General features: G+C 32.5%; 2 protein-coding genes across 3 annotated transcripts; one reads left to right on the top strand and one right to left on the bottom strand.

Annotated features, from left to right (window-relative positions):
• The first annotated feature begins 150 nt into the window (after positions 1 to 150).
• Positions 151 to 3,389, top strand: LOC125063316 (estradiol 17-beta-dehydrogenase 8). 2 transcript variants are annotated; one of them, XM_047669721.1, is made up of 7 exons: positions 151 to 557; positions 1,002 to 1,139; positions 1,361 to 1,554; positions 1,998 to 2,103; positions 2,625 to 2,709; positions 2,844 to 2,959; positions 3,196 to 3,389. In XM_047669721.1, exons 1-7 carry the CDS (start codon positions 515 to 517, stop codon positions 3,279 to 3,281), a joined length of 768 nt encoding a protein of 255 aa, XP_047525677.1. In that variant the 5' UTR covers positions 151 to 514; the 3' UTR covers positions 3,282 to 3,389. The 2 variants fall into 2 exon arrangements, with proteins under 2 accessions (XP_047525677.1, XP_047525678.1); XM_047669722.1 differs by lacking the exon at positions 151 to 557 and adding an exon at positions 798 to 850.
• Positions 3,390 to 3,804: 415 nt separating this feature from the next.
• On the bottom strand, positions 3,805 to 5,456 carry LOC125063308 (deoxynucleotidyltransferase terminal-interacting protein 2). Its single transcript, XM_047669711.1, has 4 exons — positions 5,215 to 5,456; positions 4,719 to 5,080; positions 4,408 to 4,572; positions 3,805 to 4,063 (listed from the first exon to the last, which is right to left on the bottom strand). Exons 1-4 carry the CDS (start codon positions 5,297 to 5,299, stop codon positions 3,818 to 3,820), a joined length of 858 nt encoding a protein of 285 aa, XP_047525667.1. The 5' UTR covers positions 5,300 to 5,456; the 3' UTR covers positions 3,805 to 3,817.
• Between the last annotated feature and the right edge of the window lie 13,520 nt (positions 5,457 to 18,976).

Genomic DNA, 18,976 nt, shown 5'->3' with positions numbered 1-18,976 from the left:
GAAGCATTAACAATGATGTATGAAAAATGAATTTCCGATTATTATTATTATTTTTTTATTTTATATTATGGCAATTAAAATATTATTATTTCCTAACAAATAAATACATTTATCAATTGTCAAGAGAGGCAGACCGCAGAGCTGAGAGCAGTCAGCACTCAGCAGTCAGCAGTGAGCACTGAGCACTTGCCAGTTGCCACTTAGCACAATCCGTGGATCGGCGCTAGAAATTAAAATAAGATTTTTTTTAATAAGCGTTTTAAGACTTATAATATTTGTTTTTTTATTTTAATTATTATTGATTTGTCCTTTTGTTTAGTTAGTTTTTACTACTTGATACTTGGGTATAACTTATTTTGAAAACATTGCGGTTTTTTGCTCGTTTTATCACAAGTTAATAAATAGTGATCACACTATCTATGATCAAAGGGCAATCTAGTAATCTAATAGTTTTGATAACTTGTACGAACTTTTTTACTAAAATTATAACACTGTTTTAATTAAAAAAAGGAAAATGGTTACAGGATTGGTTTCAGGAAGATTAGCGCTTGTTACAGGTAAACAGAATACAGTTATTTTATTTAATAGTCACGGTATTATAGAATGAATTAGCCTTATTAGTTTCAAACGTCACATCACTATAGCCCAACTGTTTAGTGTAGGTATATATGTACAAAATTCAAAAATCATTCAAAATTAAAAAATCATTTATTCACGTAGGTAACACAATGTACACTTGTGATTCGTCATTAAAGAAATACATATTAATGCTTCTAATTTTACATTTACTGCCAGTTCTCAAATCAAGGGCGTAGAACGGAAGAGAAGAACTGGCAATGAATGCATGCAGGCATGTACAATGAATAATAAATACAGAAAATTATATATGAAACATTTCATCTGGTAGTTTTTATTAATACATAGCTCATCTGGCCTACACACATCTTTGTACCCTTTATGACTTCCTTTAGTTCACTTAAAATGATTTGTTTGTTGTTTAGGAGCCGGCTCTGGTATTGGCAGAGCAGCATGCCAAGTTTTGTCACGGGAAGGTGCTACAGTCATTGCTGCTGATAGAAATTATGATGCAGCTCTGGAAACTATTAAAACACATACAGCTTTAGCATCTGGATCTAATGGTATGATTTAAAATATATGTATTCTGAAACAAGAAAAATTAACTTGCAAATTATTCAGTTTTCAGTGTTCAGTTCTTACTGTAATACTGATAAATATTAAAAATCTGTTGAATTTAACATTAGCCAACAAATTTATCTAGCTGTAATATAAAAACAGGTCAATATTAAATATTATTACTGAAAAAGTATGATGATGAAATTTAGAAATACTTTATTTACAGCTGCTGGTGATCACTGTGCAGTGGAACTAGATGTTACCAATACCAAATCCATTCAAAATCTTATTCAATTATTATCAAAACAGTATACAGAGGTGCCTAGGATAGTTGTTAATTCTGCGGGAATAACAAGGGACAATTGGTTGTTAAAACTGTCAGAAGAGGATTATGACAGCGTTGTCAATGTTAATCTCAAGGTATTACAAATAAATTTATAAAATACTAATTGTTTGTATATTTAAGTAATTAGCGATAATGTCTGAACTGTATTTCCCAAGTTTTTAAATTATAATTTATATATGTAAACTTGCTTTAATTATTAGACAAAAATTACTGTGCACTTGTAAGTTATTATTTTGAATGGTTGCTAGTTTTTGCTTCATGGGTATAACCATTCTCTCATTTGTTTACTTGTTCTTAACAGACCCTAGGTCAGGTAACAGGCCGGGTTGTCCAATGGTTTCCTAATGATTTTAATATTTTGAATGATTATACTACAGTGTGTTAAATTAATAACAAATAAATAGTCAGGCAAAAAAAATATTTTCATGGGGTGATGTTTTTCTTTAAAGGAAATGCATGGTTTTGTATGTCCAGAGGCTTTTCGTATTTACCTACACATTCTTATTGTAATTTACAGGGCACATTTCTTATAATGCAGAATTTTGCCAAACAAATGACGGAGACATCCGTTTCTGGGTCTATAATAAATATATCTAGTATAGTTGGGAAGTATGGTAATATTGGTAAGTTTTTAACATGAATGTATTGTGTAAAATTTATTAATGTAGGTAAAGAAATGCTTTATTGATTTTGTAATTACATACCTATTGTGAATTTTATTACAATTGTTCTATTATAAAAGCAGAATGCGTCAATTATAGACCAGCTATCTAAATACATAATTGAACATACTTTTCAAACCGTCACTAGTTTCAAAAACATTGTCCTACCTTATAGCAGCATTAGTATAATCATGAGAAATATTGCATTTTATCTGTTCGTAAAATACCTAAAATCCCATAATACTTTATGTATAATAGAGCATTGTTGTACTGTCATTATTATATGTTTATTATGTACAAAGAGATCCATGTCCATGCCGGTGTTGACACTTCGACGCTGTGTACCACAACCGAGTGTTTACCATCACATCTTTGTAGAATTTATTGAACTGCCTGCACATAGTAAAAACGAATATAGTATAAAGAACTTGAAAAGTTATTTTAACTGGTTTTTTACTAAGAAAAAATCACTTAAATTCTAGGTCAAACAAACTATTCGGCAAGTAAAGCAGGTGTGGTAGCAATGACACAGACGGCTGCCAAAGAGTTGGGGAAGTTTAATATAAGGTAATTTTTGCCTTAATAGTAGTCGAGATTCGAATACCTGACCTCGACTTGAAAATCGCACGCTTATAAATATAATAAATAATAATTATTAGTTGTCAAGAAAATGGTTTTATAATTTGAAATTGTAATTTCAGAGTAAATGTGATACTGCCTGGTTTTATTGATACACCAATGGTAAAGACAGTGCCGGATAAAGTTAAGGCGGGACTTCTCAAAATGGTGCCTTTGGGGAGATTGGGAACTCCTAGTGGTGTGTATTTTAACAAATTAGTCATTTTTCTATATTGTTTAATCTTCCCTAGACCCAAAGTATTGTTTTGATTGGAATCAAATCTAAAAGAGCCCTTAGAGTGTGAACTTTATGACAGCCATTCATACAGTTTACTTCACAAATATTAATCAAGTGATTATGTTCTGAAATCAAAGTTTTATTCTGACCCATAAGTGCAGTTAGCAGCGGTTATATAATGTAGAATTTTGTTACAGAAGTGGCCGAGTTAATAACATTTCTTGGTTCAGAAAAGTCTTCCTTCATAACTGGTGCATCTATTGACGTCACTGGTGGATATTAATATGAGAGTTTTAGATCAAATAAATCTTTACCATATAGGTACTCTACTTTACAAGATGTTGGTATATTTTTGGTATTGTTGAATATAATATAAAAATCTTCTTTACAATTGGTATTTTATTTTGTCTTTCCCAGTTGTGTGAATGTAGCACAGTCTTGTTTTTCAAGTGAAACTTTTTTAGGCGCATGAGGGTAAAATTTAAAAAAAGGTCACAGATGTGCAGCGTTTTTGTCGAAGAAAAGGGAGAGAGCGATTGAGAGAGAGTGAAAAGGGTGAATTACCTTATAGAAATTCTTTTTTTAAAATTAAAATTTCGTAAAGAGAATTTATGAAATATTAGTATTTTATATTCTATGCAAAATACTTTTTGCCATGTGTTTTTATTATCAAAGAAATAAATATAAGAAAATAAATGTATTATTTGTTTTAATATTCAACACTTAATATTTTAATGACCATTAAATTCCTAACATGTTCCTTTTTACCATGTTCCGTTCTAGTTATTAATATAAATAAAAGATTATTATTTTCCACAATTATTTATTCTGCTTTTTCATAGATTTAATTTTCTTCAATTCAGCTTTATTTTTGATTCTCTTGTCCTTCATAAATGTCTTATACTGAGTCTTTCTCTTTTCATCAATAATTTCCTTGTATTTCTTCTTATTGTACTTCTGTAACTCTGCATCTGCCAATAACTCATCCACCATTGTTCTTTTTCTTTGCTTTTTAGTCAACCTTTCATTAACATGGTCCAAAGCTGAATCCATAATTTGACCAACCTTAAATAAATACATCTTATTGTGAACTTTGTTAGAACCATAAATGAGTGAGTTTATCACACAATAATATGAAAGAGTAATAACAGCATATTTTAGTATCTAGGTGATTCTGATTGCTGTAGAAAAGCATATCATGTTTAGTAAATTTGTGTTGAATATACAGAAGTTTTATACAAACAATGTTCAAGTAGCATGCAAGTAAATAAGTTATGCTTAAATTTAGCTATTATTTGTGGCCATATTCAGTAAATTAAATTATCTGTAAGTATAGAGATGGACTCAAAAGAAAATAATAGTGTTTAGTAATTCTTCTTAGTATTTACGAGTTTATAAAATAAGAATACCTGGAAATACTTAGGCAAAACTTGCATATCATTTTTCTTGTAGAAATGTTTTGGGTCCAACACGGACCGCATTTTAAGTAGTTTAAGATCATTCTCTAATTCTGGTGTTATTTCAGGAGCACTCATGTCAAACCATCCTGGTCCTTTTGTTTTCATTCTTTCTTCCTATTAACACAAGTAGATAATAATAACAAATATTCATTCTAATTTAAATTAAACAATACACTTATAAATATGTAGCAATTATAGTAAATAAGAAATTTCAGTGAAATGTTAAAAATATTTGTATTAAAGTAATATTTTTAGTTTACCTTCCGTAGCTTCCTTAATTTTTTATCACTAATATTGTATGTAGGCAAACCAAGTTCTTTTTCGATCCCTGGCTTTAAAACTGAGTTTTTCATTTCCTTTTCAACATCAACAGAGCCAATATTTGATTTCAGTTTTCCTGTTTCCTTATCTAACTGATCAAATGTGAATAATGGTTTCTTTTTATTTACAGCTAATAATGAATGTGACCACAACATGTCATTAAAAAAGTCATCATACATTTGATCTATTTTAAGATTTTTTAATTTGCTTTCAATTTGATCCTCTGCAACTACTTGGGCATCTAACTCTTCCTTCGTTTTATCGAATAAGGCTAATATGTCTTGTGTTCTTTTTTCCTTGTCTGTAATATTAGGGTATACATTTCAAATTATTAGACCAGAATATTAATGAAAATGCAGAACTTTGCGATTATCGCAAATAAACTTTTAGAATAGTAATTAGAGGAATGTTTAGAATAATAATAGAAAATGTAACCTATGAAAAGTTTGTCATCTTCCTTGAGTAGCTCTAACTTATTTTGAAGGTCGGTATCACCAACTGTGTCGATAATAAAAGCCATGTTTTACTTATACATTACTTCATAGCTTTAATAAATTTTAACTTAAATCCTTTCAATATAACAAGTTTCAAATATTATACAAACAATCTCACGTGAAATTGAGAAGTGAGAACTGCGAACTTCTAGTCTCGACTTCCGAGTTCAGATGTCAGAAGTGAAATATTAATCACGTTATTAAATGTGACGTATGACGGCACAAATCTTGACAGTATTGCCTATAGAATAAAAATATTACTGTTATCTTTAATAGTTGTATGCATATTATTTATTAATTATTACAATTAATTGCACGACGATATTATTATTACTGAAAAACGGAAACTGTTAACCATGATACGGTATTAGCTGCTTATCATGCATATGTTTCATTTATACTTAGATATGTAATTATAGTTTGGAGAAATTCAGTCGGAATATACAAAAGGTTTTAGAATCTATATACCCGAAAGGAATGATGTTGATAACAGCAGAGATGTAAAAGTAATCGAAAAGATGCATTATGGCGGTAATCAAAGTTTGATTCAACTTGTAAAGTCTGGATCCTTTAACAAAAGGTCGAAGCACAGAGACGTGCGGTACCATTTTATTCATGATCACTTCGTGCATGGATTAATAAATATTACCTACTGTCCCACAGAACTTCAGTTAGCTGACGTAATGACGAAACAATTATTATCAAAAGTAAAGTTTGAAAGACACTGTGCAAGATTAATGCATGTATAGAAACGTGTCTCGGCAACATGAGTGAACATCAGGAGAAGGCGTTGGAAGGTCGTGGTGCTGTCCACATATAATTGTCTATGATGCACTGCATGTGAATTTGGATTATGTTCTTTTATTTTTCGATGTGCGGTGTCATTTTTATTGAAAAATAATATATTTTTTAATACAGTTGCTCAAAAAGTGGCGTATTGCAGGGACGTGTAGCGTTCGGGATGTGGGCTATTACACACTCGTGCTTTTTCTTTACCATTTCCGAACTATTGCGTTTTATTTCCCAACTGTCAAAATAATGTCTTTTAAAAAGAAAAAACCAACCACGAAGTTTTTACTAAAATAAAGTCATAGAAGTTTTGATGCAAATATTTCTAAAAAGAAGCTACTAATTTTCGATATCAGATTTAATGATTTGATTCAATGAGTTAGGTTAGGTTTCATTTCATTAAATCTCATTTTCATTTCATATCAATTAAAAAATTCTACTGAAGACTTGGCTGTATGGGCATAGTTCCCTTTGCCTACCCAGAATGGGTGAAGAAAAAGAAATCTCTGCTTATATTCTTTTACGGTTGGCGCCATTTCCAAAAAAAATTTTGCGAGTTTAGTTGCGCTAGAAGTTAGTCCCGCTCAACTTTTGACCTGTCTCGACGATCTGCGTGACGTACGCCTGCATGGAAGCACAGTTTTCCAACCGTATTGAAATAAGATTTCGCAAAAGAGATATTCTTCGCGAAAATCCGGAATCATCAAATAATGACTTAAGCTTGTTCCAAAGTTCTGACGATGTTTTGACTTCCTTGATATGCACGTACAAAGCGCTGTCTATAGTCATAATAAGCTTTGCCTTTGTTTTCGCATCTTCTGCAGCTTCTATCTTCTTCCCAGGTATTGGTCTGATGCAATGCACCATATCCTCCAGGACTAGAAAATTCTCTGCAGCGAAAACCCATTCTGTGTAATTTTCTCTGCCTTTCAGTTTGGGCACGTTGACTATGTAATTCGATGCCATCCTCGTCAGTTAACTTACTGGATAACACGATCGATACAATTATAACTTCAACAAGTCCGAAACTTACTTCTCGACACAAAATTACTACATTTAACAAAAGTTTAGAGGTGCGCTGGGCACATAACCTAAAATGAAACGCAATCTCTTGCAGTGACAAAGAGCGACGAACGACTAATTTATTCAAGCACATCACAGATACAATAGATACAATAGACCACAGTAATACATTTTTATATAACTGTCATTAGATGGCGTTACTAGTACCATTTCTATATTTTGATATTTTCAACATTTGTTGCACAAAATTCTTCGAAAAACATTTAACCGGAAAAGTCAAAAAGTCGCTACATATATACATACGACGAATTTATGGCGTGGAGAGAAGAGAAAAAATCAAATAGTTTTTCAGAAAATGTTATGTTGGCATACTTCTCCGAACTCTCAGCAAAATTAAAACCTTCTACGTTATGGTCGAGGTTTTCGATGATAAAAAGTATGCTGAAAATAAGGAACAACGTTAACATAAGTGAATACCCAAAACTAAATGCTTTCTTAAAACGACAATCAGACGGTTTTACAACTAAAAAGTCGAAAATATTAACATCGAATGAAGTGGGAAGGTTTTTGAACGAAGCTCCCGATGATCATTATTTAGACACAAAGGTAATTTATTAATAAATACTTATATTTTTCTTTAGTATTAGTTTACGAAATCGCAAAATACAGTCAATATATTATTTAAAAAAAATATTAATCAAATCCCTTTTTTTGTAGGTTGCGCTGATTTTTGGCGTTGTTGGAGCTTGCCGCAGACAGGAGTTAGCCAAGATTACCTTAAAAGATATTGAAGCCCATGGCAAAATGCTACTAATCAAGATTCCGAATACAAAAAAATAAGATACCGATAAGCTTTGTTGTTGAAGGAGATTTTCTTAGAATAGTGCAAAAATATATTAATCAGCGCTCCCTAAAAGCAAAAACCGACCGTTTTTTTCAAAATTATCAAAAAGGGAAGCGTACAGCTCAAGCATTAAACAAATTTGGTAATATGCCAAAAGAAATAGCTACGTTTCTTGGTCTGCCAGAGGTAACAGTTTTGAATACCATCGCACATTTTTGACGATACTAATTATTTAGGAGTCTCGGAGGACCTTCATTGGAACACCTCCAAGTGAGTTTTGCTCCGGAAACGCGTCAAAAATTTTATAAAGATTTATAAAGTAAACTTTGCACTGTAAAACTAATTACCGCTAGTCTAGCATAAACCACATTCAAAATGGCCGATTAAGTTTATAAAATTAATAGGGATGTGAAAAATAATCGATTTTTTTTAAAGTGAAAATCGATTTTTGTATTCGATTTTAATATTAAAAATAATTGAAAATTCGGCGACCAAATATTCATATACTAACTCTAACCTAACCAATCTAAATAATATTTGTTTTTGTGGACAGCTCCGATCTAAATAGTAATTGTTTATTCAAGCCTCGGCTTCTCGGCGTCCTGGTCGCCTTCGGCGACCAAATATTCATATACTAACTCTAACCTAACCAATCTAAATAATATTTGTTTTTGTGGACAGCTCCGATCTAAATAGTAATTGTTTATTCAAGCCCCGGCTTCTCGGCGTCCTGGTCGCCTTCGGCGACCAAATATTCATATACTAACCCTAACCTAACCAATCTAAATAATATTTGTTTTTGTGGACAGCTCCGATCTAAATAGTAATTGTTTATTCAAGCCTCGGCTTCTCGGCGTCCTGGTCGCCTTCGGCGACCAAATATTCATATACTAACTCTAACCTAACCAATCTAAATAATATTTGTTTTTGTGGACAGCTCCGGCGCTACGGGAAATGCAGCCCCTCCACCCTTGCGTACCAAAGCACAGGCATTTTATTTAAGCCTTTCATAATGCCTGTGCTTTGTTACAGCGGGTGGGGGCTGCTCTTCCTCCGCGCCTCCGATTATTTATATACACTCTAGTGGTAAGACAGACAAGACCACGTGGATAGTGGGGTGCTCTGATTCGGTTTTGGGTACTTTTTGGATATTAAAGTAAACACTTTATTCTAGTAAAAATTAAATAATATAGAAAGTTGCAAACAATGAAATACAAGTACTAATTAGAAAATACAGACGAGTAGGTATCGATAATTTCAAAAAATTTCGGAACCCTATAATCTATCAACACGAAATTAGGTTAATTTCAATGTTGATTATTCTATAACTTTAAATTTCAAAAATGAGGAAATAATCGATAAATAAATAAAACGATTAGTAACAATCGATAAATTAAAAACACGATTTTTTTAAGTGAACGTCACATCACTTATAACCAATAGAAAAGTAGAAAATGGCGGATTGTTTACAAATTTTAATACATTACACAAAACTTTAAATTTTTTATAAAAATATTTAGACGCGTTTCCGAAGCAAAACTCACTTGGAGGTGTTCCAATGAAGGTCCCCCGGACACTCCTAGATAGTATCGTCAAAAAAGTGCGGTGGTATTTAACACCCAACCCGCCAATTTGACGTCCTTTAAGCGACTAGGAGGTTGGAAGTCAGACAAAGTTGCAGAAGGCTATATTGCTGATTCATTAAACAACAAACTAGAAACTGGGCAAAATATCACACAATCCATTAATTTAAAATCCAGTCCCCCTCCTTCACATTACAATACTGAAGAGAACGTTCGTCCATCTACCTTCGTTGATAATGATAATTCATCAGATCCAATTCCATCAACTAGCAAACGCCATTGTATAACACCTTTGACAAATATACATGAACAATCATATGAAATTAATAATAGTTTGTCTCAAACAGTAAATATTATGCAAGCTAAAACTTCCCCAGTTAGCATACAAAACTGTACCAATTTTAATGTATATGTGAATTACAATTTTTATAAGAAATAAATTATTAGTTAGTTTATGGCAATGTGTTAATTAGTATTATTATTATTAGAGTGAGTAATTTAGTGCATTGATCAATCATAGAGGCGCAAATATATCCACTCAATGTTGGAGGAATTGCAAAATTCCCTTTTCATTAAAGCATAGTTCTACTAATCATAATTTAAAGCTAAATAATGGTACCTATTAAAATAATGCTTACATAACATTTACAATTACGCTTTTGAATACTAATTTCTCGTTTAAGTAATATAATATGTATTATTTATATCTTCAACTACTGGATTATATTAAGTAATTGCGTCATTCGTAATTACTTTTTCAAAGTGTTATAAAACATTAATTAAGTCTTATCATAAGTATAAGTAGAATTTTTATAAAAAAACACAGGAAATTAGTTTTTTAATAAACAATTAGGTTTCTTGTATAAATAGATCCACTGATGTTGATTCTAGTTGCCCCTTCCAAAAGGTTTCGTGTGGAGAAGAATGGGCAAGAAACTCCACACTTACTCTTTTAAAATAGGTTTACAATATTTTGTTACATTTGTTAAATAATTATATGTGAAGACAATGTACTCTTAGAATAAACTACTATACTAAAAAAGTTAGTATACATGTTCCTCACATATTTACAAATATCGAAACCGTAGAATATTAACATTAAAGAGTAATAAAAATATTAAAAAAACACAACAAAACAGTGTGTGAGATACAAAAAAAATAATTACATTTGTAGCATTATAAATTAAAAAAAATAACAAAAATATGTTAAAGCAAAAAATCAGCAACCAATTTGATTTTGTCCAGGCTCTATGATTGTCCTATGGAGCAGCTGTCAAACCATATACAATCAACTGCTACAATGATTGTTGTATTAGGTTTTTTCTTTCTTACATTTGACCTCGCTGTGAGTATTATCAGCTTTACAGGAATATATGAAAACGTTTACCCCCTTTTTACAAAAACTTTTTTATTTATTTATATTATCACGCCGCTATCCCGAACGGATAGGCAGAGACCAAGAAAGAAAGAAAGAAAAAACTTTATTATATACAATATACAAGATATTTAGATTAAGTAAAGTGCACTGGCCCCCACCCTAGGATTCCCTGTGTTGTGGGCAGCCAGCCTTTTGACACGTAAACAGTATATGAAAGGGCCTCGGAAGGAGAAAAAGCGTTGGTAGAAGAAAGTGCGAGTTTTGGGCTGCTTATATATGGGTTTGCGATTTGCTTGATACGATGCGGTGGGTGTTTGTTTCCAAAAAAGTCTGCATATTGCTATTAAGTATAATTGTCTCGCAGTTAAAAGTTTTGTTTCATTGTACAATTTTGAAGTTGAGTAGCGGAAAAGTTTCTTATATGATATCTTAAGAATGGCACGTTGGGTGCGCTCAATTTTCAGCATTGAAGACAATACCGCTCCACCCCAAACCGCTATGCAGTAAGATAATACCGACTTCCATAATGCACTATCTTGATTTTATGTGGATCAGCAGGCTTTCTAAGGCGTTTGAAAACATTTATAAGTTTGCGAACTCGAGAACATAGGTAGTTTATTTGAGGGCCCCAACAAAGCCTTGAGTCAATAATTAATCTCAGGTATTTGGTAATTTTAGTGGGTTCCAGGAGAGGACAGTTGCAGTTGCAGTGAAGGTTCAAACATGAGTGTAATTTAATAGGCGGAACAGGTTTGCTGGATTTCGATATGTGAAAACATATGTATTTGGTCTTAGACGTATTTGGGGATAGGAGATTATCTAAAAGCCATTGAGAGATTTGGCGAAGACCTAAATGAGCTAACAGTGTGGCTTGTTCCCCAGAGTGTGAGTAGAAGACTATAGCTGTGTCATCAGCGAATGAAAAGAGTTTAGCATTAGTGAGTGCGAGTGAACATAAAGCGTTAATGTACACTAAAAAAAGCGTTGGACTAAGAACACTTCCCTGGGGCAAACCACATGAAATGTTTTCTAGTTGACTGCTATACCCATCAACTCGAACCTTCTGCTTTCTATTGAATAGATGGGACTTAAACCAACAGAGGATATTTCCACGAATTCCTTGTCTTTCTAATTTTTCGATTAGTAGTGGCCTGGAAACAGTGTCAAGAGCTTTGGATAGATAAGAAAAACACCAAACACCTTTGTCCTTCATCTAATTTGGAACTTATGGTCTCAACCAATCCAGCGGTTGCATCCTCTGTAGATCTATTATGTCTGAATCCGAATTGATTGTTGGAAAGGATAGATTATTTTTCCAAATAATTCAGTAATCTGACGTTAATGATTTTTCTGTAATATTAGCGAGTGTCGGGAGTAGAGAAATGGGACGGTAGTTTGAAATTTCCATTTTATTGCCTGATTTATGGATGGGTGTGATATTAGCTATTTTCCAAGATTCAGGGAAGAAACCTTGTTCAATTGAAGATATAAGAAATTTGTGCTGCAATAATGTTTTTTAATGAAATGACCACTTGGTTACTAATATTAAAATCACCTGGGGCAGAATTAGGCTTAAGAGAGCTAATAATTTTTGTAACTTCTCGCTCGTCGCAAGGTAGGAATAGAAAAGAATTCGAGTTAGCGGTAATTAAAACTTTATAGCAAAGGTCTCGTTCAGTCTGATTTGTCTTAGACAATATATCGGAAGCCAATTTATTACCCACCGAACTGAAATAACCGTTCACGATATCGAGAGATTTTTTAGGGTTCTCTTGTAGATCAAGAAGTTTATTAGAATTGGATTTAGTTGGGTTTAAGTGGCATATATTTTTGATAGATTTCCATAGTTTTTTACTATTATCTTTATTCTTAAGGATGGTGTCAGCCTCATGTAAATTTTTAAGGTTTTTAAGGATGTTATTACAGAAGTTTCGATATTGCGTGTATTCCTTTAGGAGCGGTTCCTTGTTAGGCTGTTTTCTTGATAAGATATACAGATAATCTCTTCGTCTAACACAACGTAGCAACCCAGGAGTTATCCATGGCTTTCTAATACATTTAGAATTTATTTTATGTATGATTTTTGTGTTGGTATTAATTGAATTTGTGCTTGTGAAAGCATCAACTGTTTCATTTATATTTTTGATGTTACATAGAAAGCTCCAATGCGACCCCTGCTAAATCTTTATATAGTTGGTCGTAGTCTATAACTTTACTCATCATAGGGGAGGCTTTAACTAAATTATTATCAAGGTGTTTGGTCTGATCGATTCCTATAATAACAGACATATGATCACTCACTTGGGATGGGCAAACAGCCACGCGTGATTGCGATTGTGATCTGATGAGTGCATGATCTAGACAATTACCACCACGGGTTGGTAAGAAATGTCCTTGTATAAGACCGTAGAAGTTCACTAACTCAAGAAACTTATGAGCTCTGTGATTGTCGGTCGTCTCCTTAAGATCCACAACTATATAAAATACCTAGGGTAAATAATCATTGTACGATAAAATGAGGTTTTCGAGAGAGTCGAGAAAACTATCAACTTTGTTAAAAGAGGTGATCTGTAAATTGATATGATAACAGCATTATTATTTAAATGACTAACTAAACAGTTTGCATCTGTAAACGCTGGTTCTCTTATATTAAGGTTAATGTTATTTTTATGAAAAATTACGATTCCGTCGCATTTCTTAATAAATTTGTGGGAGAATGTAGGTACATGAATAGCCATCTATGTGAATACCAGTAAAATTCATCAATCCAACACTCAGTCAAGACAATTAAATCAGGATTAAATTGAAGCCTACTAAGAAACAATAGAAAACTATCAAAGTTTTTATTAATAATGCGGATGTTTTGAGTAACAATGGTGAGGTTTGAGGATTCGAAAAACACTTTGCAGTCTTCCGGATAATTCAAATATTGGTTGGTAATGAAATTTGTATCATCAATATCTCGAATTAAACTTAAATTATCGAATTTTAAAATAAATAGAATAGAAGACATGAAAAACATTAAAATTGTACCTAAATGTGTGAAGGATTGCATTGATATTGGTCGAATAGTATAAAAGGGAAAATTAGGCAATTCAATGGGGTATAAAGTCTATCCCTATCATAGTGGTACTTTGGTGGGGTTGACATATTCATATTCATAGCAATAATTAGTGGTTTGGTTATTGTACTGTCATATCTGTGGAGTGGTTCAGTAGAGATAATATTTGTTTGTAGAACGTGTTAAACTTTGTGTAGAATTAAAAAGAATTTAAATATAAACAAGAACATTACAAAACATAAAATTACAACTAACACCAGTCATGCTTTGTTTAGCGAGTTGGTGATCTTCATTTTTTATTAGAATGTAAGGAAAGCCGTTCTTTTTCCTAAGATATACGTTACCATTAACAGACCAGCAGTACTCGTACTGTTCTGACTTCGCAATTACCCTTGCAAGAAAATAAAGGCGCTTCGCTTTAGGTGTTAAATATTCTGATACATATATAGGTGTGTTACCTCCTAGTCCCAAATGGCTGGCGTTCAGCTTGTTAGATCTATTCTCAATGTTATACTTGCGTGTCGCACTTAGAATGTTGTTCTTTAGAAGGGTGTTCAACAGTTCGACGGTGAGTTCCAACTCATGTTATCTTTCCTGTTGGTAAATCGGCTAACATCTCTTATATCACCGGAGTGGAACTCAATACTAAGCCCAGAACAAAGTTTCAATATGAAATCGAAAAGCTCCGACTTCGTTGGGGTCGGTGTTTGTTTGGGAACATTTCGGATTTCGATACATGTCTTGTTCATAGCTCGAGCTAAGGTTTCGTGTTTGTCCTCCAGGTTACTTATTTGAGATGACAATGCCAATTGTATTGAGTTTTGGGTCTTCGGTGACTGCTTTGTCCGTAAATTTAATCTTCTTAGCAGTTCTTCAACATTTTTAGCGGGTTTTGAAGAGACAATTTTACATCTAGTACCTCCCTTTATACATTTTTAAGTTGGGTCTCGCAAAATTGGACAAATCACTTGGTGTATAACTGAAATTTTAAATTAATAATGCTTCTGCTAAGTGTATGGTGATTGGTGGGTGGATTGGAAAGAGTCGTTACATAAAAACAAATTGTGAGCCTTCACGGGACGCCTGGCTAACATCGAAATTATGTCGTACAAGTAATATGCCCAAAAGAACAGATTACGAAATAAACTAAACATGGCATTGGAAATATAATATTACGAATATACTTCAAAAAAGGATGGTTGAAAAACATTAATTTAAAGAAAAATTGTATTAAAAAATAAAAATTCTAAAATTTATGTCAAATTGCGATGTTATAAATACATATATATATATATATATATAGTCCAGTCAAAATAGGCATTTGACTTAGCCAAAATTCGCATAGAGCTGAAAATTGGCAGAGACGTTAAATACATCATTATAAATGAAATGTCAAAAATCCCCTTCGATCCTACTTCTGCAAAAATTTTTATTCAAGGTCAAAAGTATGAAATTAAGGTTTTTTCCATTTTTCTCGAAAACAGTTAGTATTATCGTGAAAATAGATCAGACAAAAGTTGTAGATCATACAATTCTCTACAAAAATGGTTCAGTCACTTTTTCTCTTACGACTCACCATTCATGAGATATCGCGGTTTAACGACTCTGATGATCATAACGTCATCTTATGATTTAACGTCTCTGCCAATTTTCAGCTCTATGCGAATTTTGGCTAAGTTATGACTTATTTTTGTCTATTTTGACTGGACTAATATTTGATGTTGCCATTCGAGGCAATAAACACACAGACCACATATAGCCTGAATATGTTATATATCATATTAATACGGAGCGTCGCCATGTGGTCCGCTTCAAATGGAGCTACATATTATGTCGGCAAGAACGAAAGAAGTTGTATCTCTCAAAAACTTGAAACCGTACCGGCAACGAAAGATCTTAAAAGAGCAAGCACGTTTCGTTCGTGGTACAAGATAATCAATAACATGGTTGTTGCATACATGAAAAGACCGCACTAGGTAAAAATTCATAAAACAATGCCTTCACAGAGTCTCACTCTGATAATCCGTGATTTCAACTCACAACGCACTAACATAACTTTAACCCTTTGCCTCTCGCCTCAATTTTGGAATCTCATTCTGACAAGCAATTTCATTTTACGGAAAGCCTCTTGAATATGAAAAAAAAAACACCAAATATACCTGGGTAAACAATTAACATTCCAGGATATATGTAGGAAGCTTGAGGTAGAGCGGCGGATTAACATGAGCTGGAAAAAGTTTTAGTCCTTGAAGGAAATCTTAACAGGGCAATTTCCCCTTCACCTAAAGAACACTTGTATCTTACATTCGGCTATCAAACGTAGATTACAACACAAAAATAAAAACTAAAGTAGAATGCCAGAAAGCAATGGAAAGAAGCGTACCTACTAAAAATAAGAAAAATATAAAAAATAAAAAGCGAAAAAATAAGACGAAAAACAAAAGTGTGAATAATTATAATTATTAATATGGAATACGGTAGCATTATGTGGAATCTATTATATGCGATCCATTCGCAACGCATTGAAAACTTATTCAAATATCATTTACTCCACACCATACATTCTTTGGTACAGGATTTTCTCTTTTTCATTTAAAATGATGTCACTGTACACGTACAATTGGAGATCTCTAGCCAGTATAAGGTTCTTATAAAATTTGATAAATGGGCAAATATAGAACCGCAACCTTTTACAGAATATTGACATTGTCGTCCCTTTTTCATTCACGAGGTTTAAAATAAGCAGAATTTTTCAAATTCAGTCTGTCACACTACTTAGCCAAAGGTTAATATATTATATAGTGGGTTGATCAATTTGAAAAAAGAAAATACATTGTTATGTACCTATCTGATACCTAATCCGCTATTACATAAAATCTAAAATTGAAGCGTAATATTCTTATTATTTTACTATTTTGTAACATTTGTAATTACCATAACAGTCATATATTTTAGAAAAGATAGCTTGTAACATATACTGGAGATGTAACACACGGATATTAGGTACATGCATTTTTATGAAATTTTTAAACTATTACAGGTTTCACATAAGAATACAATATTACCGTGTGAACCTATATTGATAATTTGATACACAGAAAGACAAACGAAACATGCTCCTTGACGCTCCGATCGGCCAGATAGTTTCGAGAGAGGCGCTTTATAATTACCAAACCCGAACGAAGGCTGTCGCTATATCATAACTAACCGTTAGCGCCTCCCCCTTAGACTCAATTGCCTCTCGCCCACCTATGTGTGACGTAATGAAGAAGCGGACATAAGTTCTGATTTGGGTTATATATATTGTCCAAATAACTTTATTCATACAGGTACAAGTACACTTATGATGTCAGAAAACAAGTTAAATTAATTCTAAATTTACACGTACTACCAGTTCGCAAGTCAAGGGCGTAGAGCGGGCAAGAAGTACTGGCAAGAAACTCTCCGCCACTCTTTTTAATCGCTGAGTTTTGAGTCATACAAATTGTTTGGACTGGAGCAAATCAATCACAAAGGATTTGGATCATTCAAATATTCTTCAAATTTATAAAAAGCTTTATTGATTATTTACGTTTAACGAGAGCTTTGAATTTATTTAGTCATAATTCTCTAATTTCGCTTGGGAGTTTGTTGTACGAAACAATTTTGACAAAAACCAATACAATTTCCATATAAGGAGTGGTTTATCTTCTGGAACCACAATGGACAAATAATAAAAGGCATCTGGGTCAACAAGCTTTCCAAAATAGGAACCTCGAAAAACCTACAGTGAAATGAACCACTCTGAAAACCGTCAAAGAAATCATATAAAGAAATTAGGGCAATCATTATGATCAAAAGCAAAGTTGATTTAAGAAAAAAAGCAAAAAATTAACTTTAAATATCCCAATTTGATAATTAAATCTAATTTAAATAGATGTTAAGTCTACAAGAATCATTGGATGTCGTTGATTGGTTTCACTTGTCTCAGTAAAAATGTTATTCGCTGAAAATCTTAATAAACATTTCAAATTTATATTTTTCTGTACTCGGCTATTGCCATTAGTCAGGTATTTTATTTTTTTATTTATTCATTTATCGCTTCCTCACAAAGTCGCGAAGACTACTTCAAGCCCTTAATTATCGTGGTGATAGCTAGATAGCTTTGGGATTATCCCACCACCTTGAGAAATGAATAGGAAAAATCGCTTAGTAGCCCATCTCAACATTATACCAAATGTTTGATACTATTAAATTCGTTCTATTTATGTACATATTACTAATTAAAGTAAAAAACTAGTTAAAAGAAGAACATTAAAAAGTAATTGCTTTGTTTTTTCTTGAAAACTAATTACAATAATCCATTACTTTCGACCAATATCTAAAACAGATCTAGAGATGTGTGTATATTTACATTTATATGTATTTTCTTTGTTTAAGCAATTAACTGAAAATGTGAACTCCAAACCGTGTTTATGATGTGATTTTTTTTATTAAAGGCTTCGCAGATGACATTGTTGTATAGCATTAATAGAATCTCCAGGAATTAAATAACCAAATAAACTTTATTCAATAATCTAATAACAATACAATCTAACTCGTGTATTTATGGAAAAAGTTATTCCGTTACGAGCTTGCTACGTCTCTATACTATATGGTATCCTAGTTTTCTTAGTTTGGTCATTCTCGCGAAAGAAATATTCTCGGAACTAATGTCATTTATCTAGATTATTTGTACCTTTGCCTCGCTTATCTTCTACTTTTAATGCTCCTGTGTGTAGTCTATCAGGCTCTTACAATTTAATTCGTGGTCAAATTTTCACAATGTTTATATCTCCTTAGCTGATATTTACGTCTGAATGCGCACGCATTTTGCAAGGTTAACTGCATTGGATCGTCTGGATTTATCATCACCCAGGTAAGAAATTGTTCTTGAATTAAAGCACGTTAATTGGTGAATAACTTCTTATTAATTACAAAGGTGAACTCCAATGACTGTTTTTAAATGTTTTATTTTCAAAACTACAGAAGAAAAAATTGTCTCCA

Source organism: Pieris napi, chromosome 3 (assembly GCF_905475465.1).
Source record: "Pieris napi chromosome 3, ilPieNapi1.2, whole genome shotgun sequence".
Classification (NCBI taxonomy): domain Eukaryota; kingdom Metazoa; phylum Arthropoda; class Insecta; order Lepidoptera; family Pieridae; genus Pieris; species Pieris napi.
Note: the sequence above shows the minus strand (reverse complement) of the source record. Positions and strands in the feature narration are given on the sequence as shown.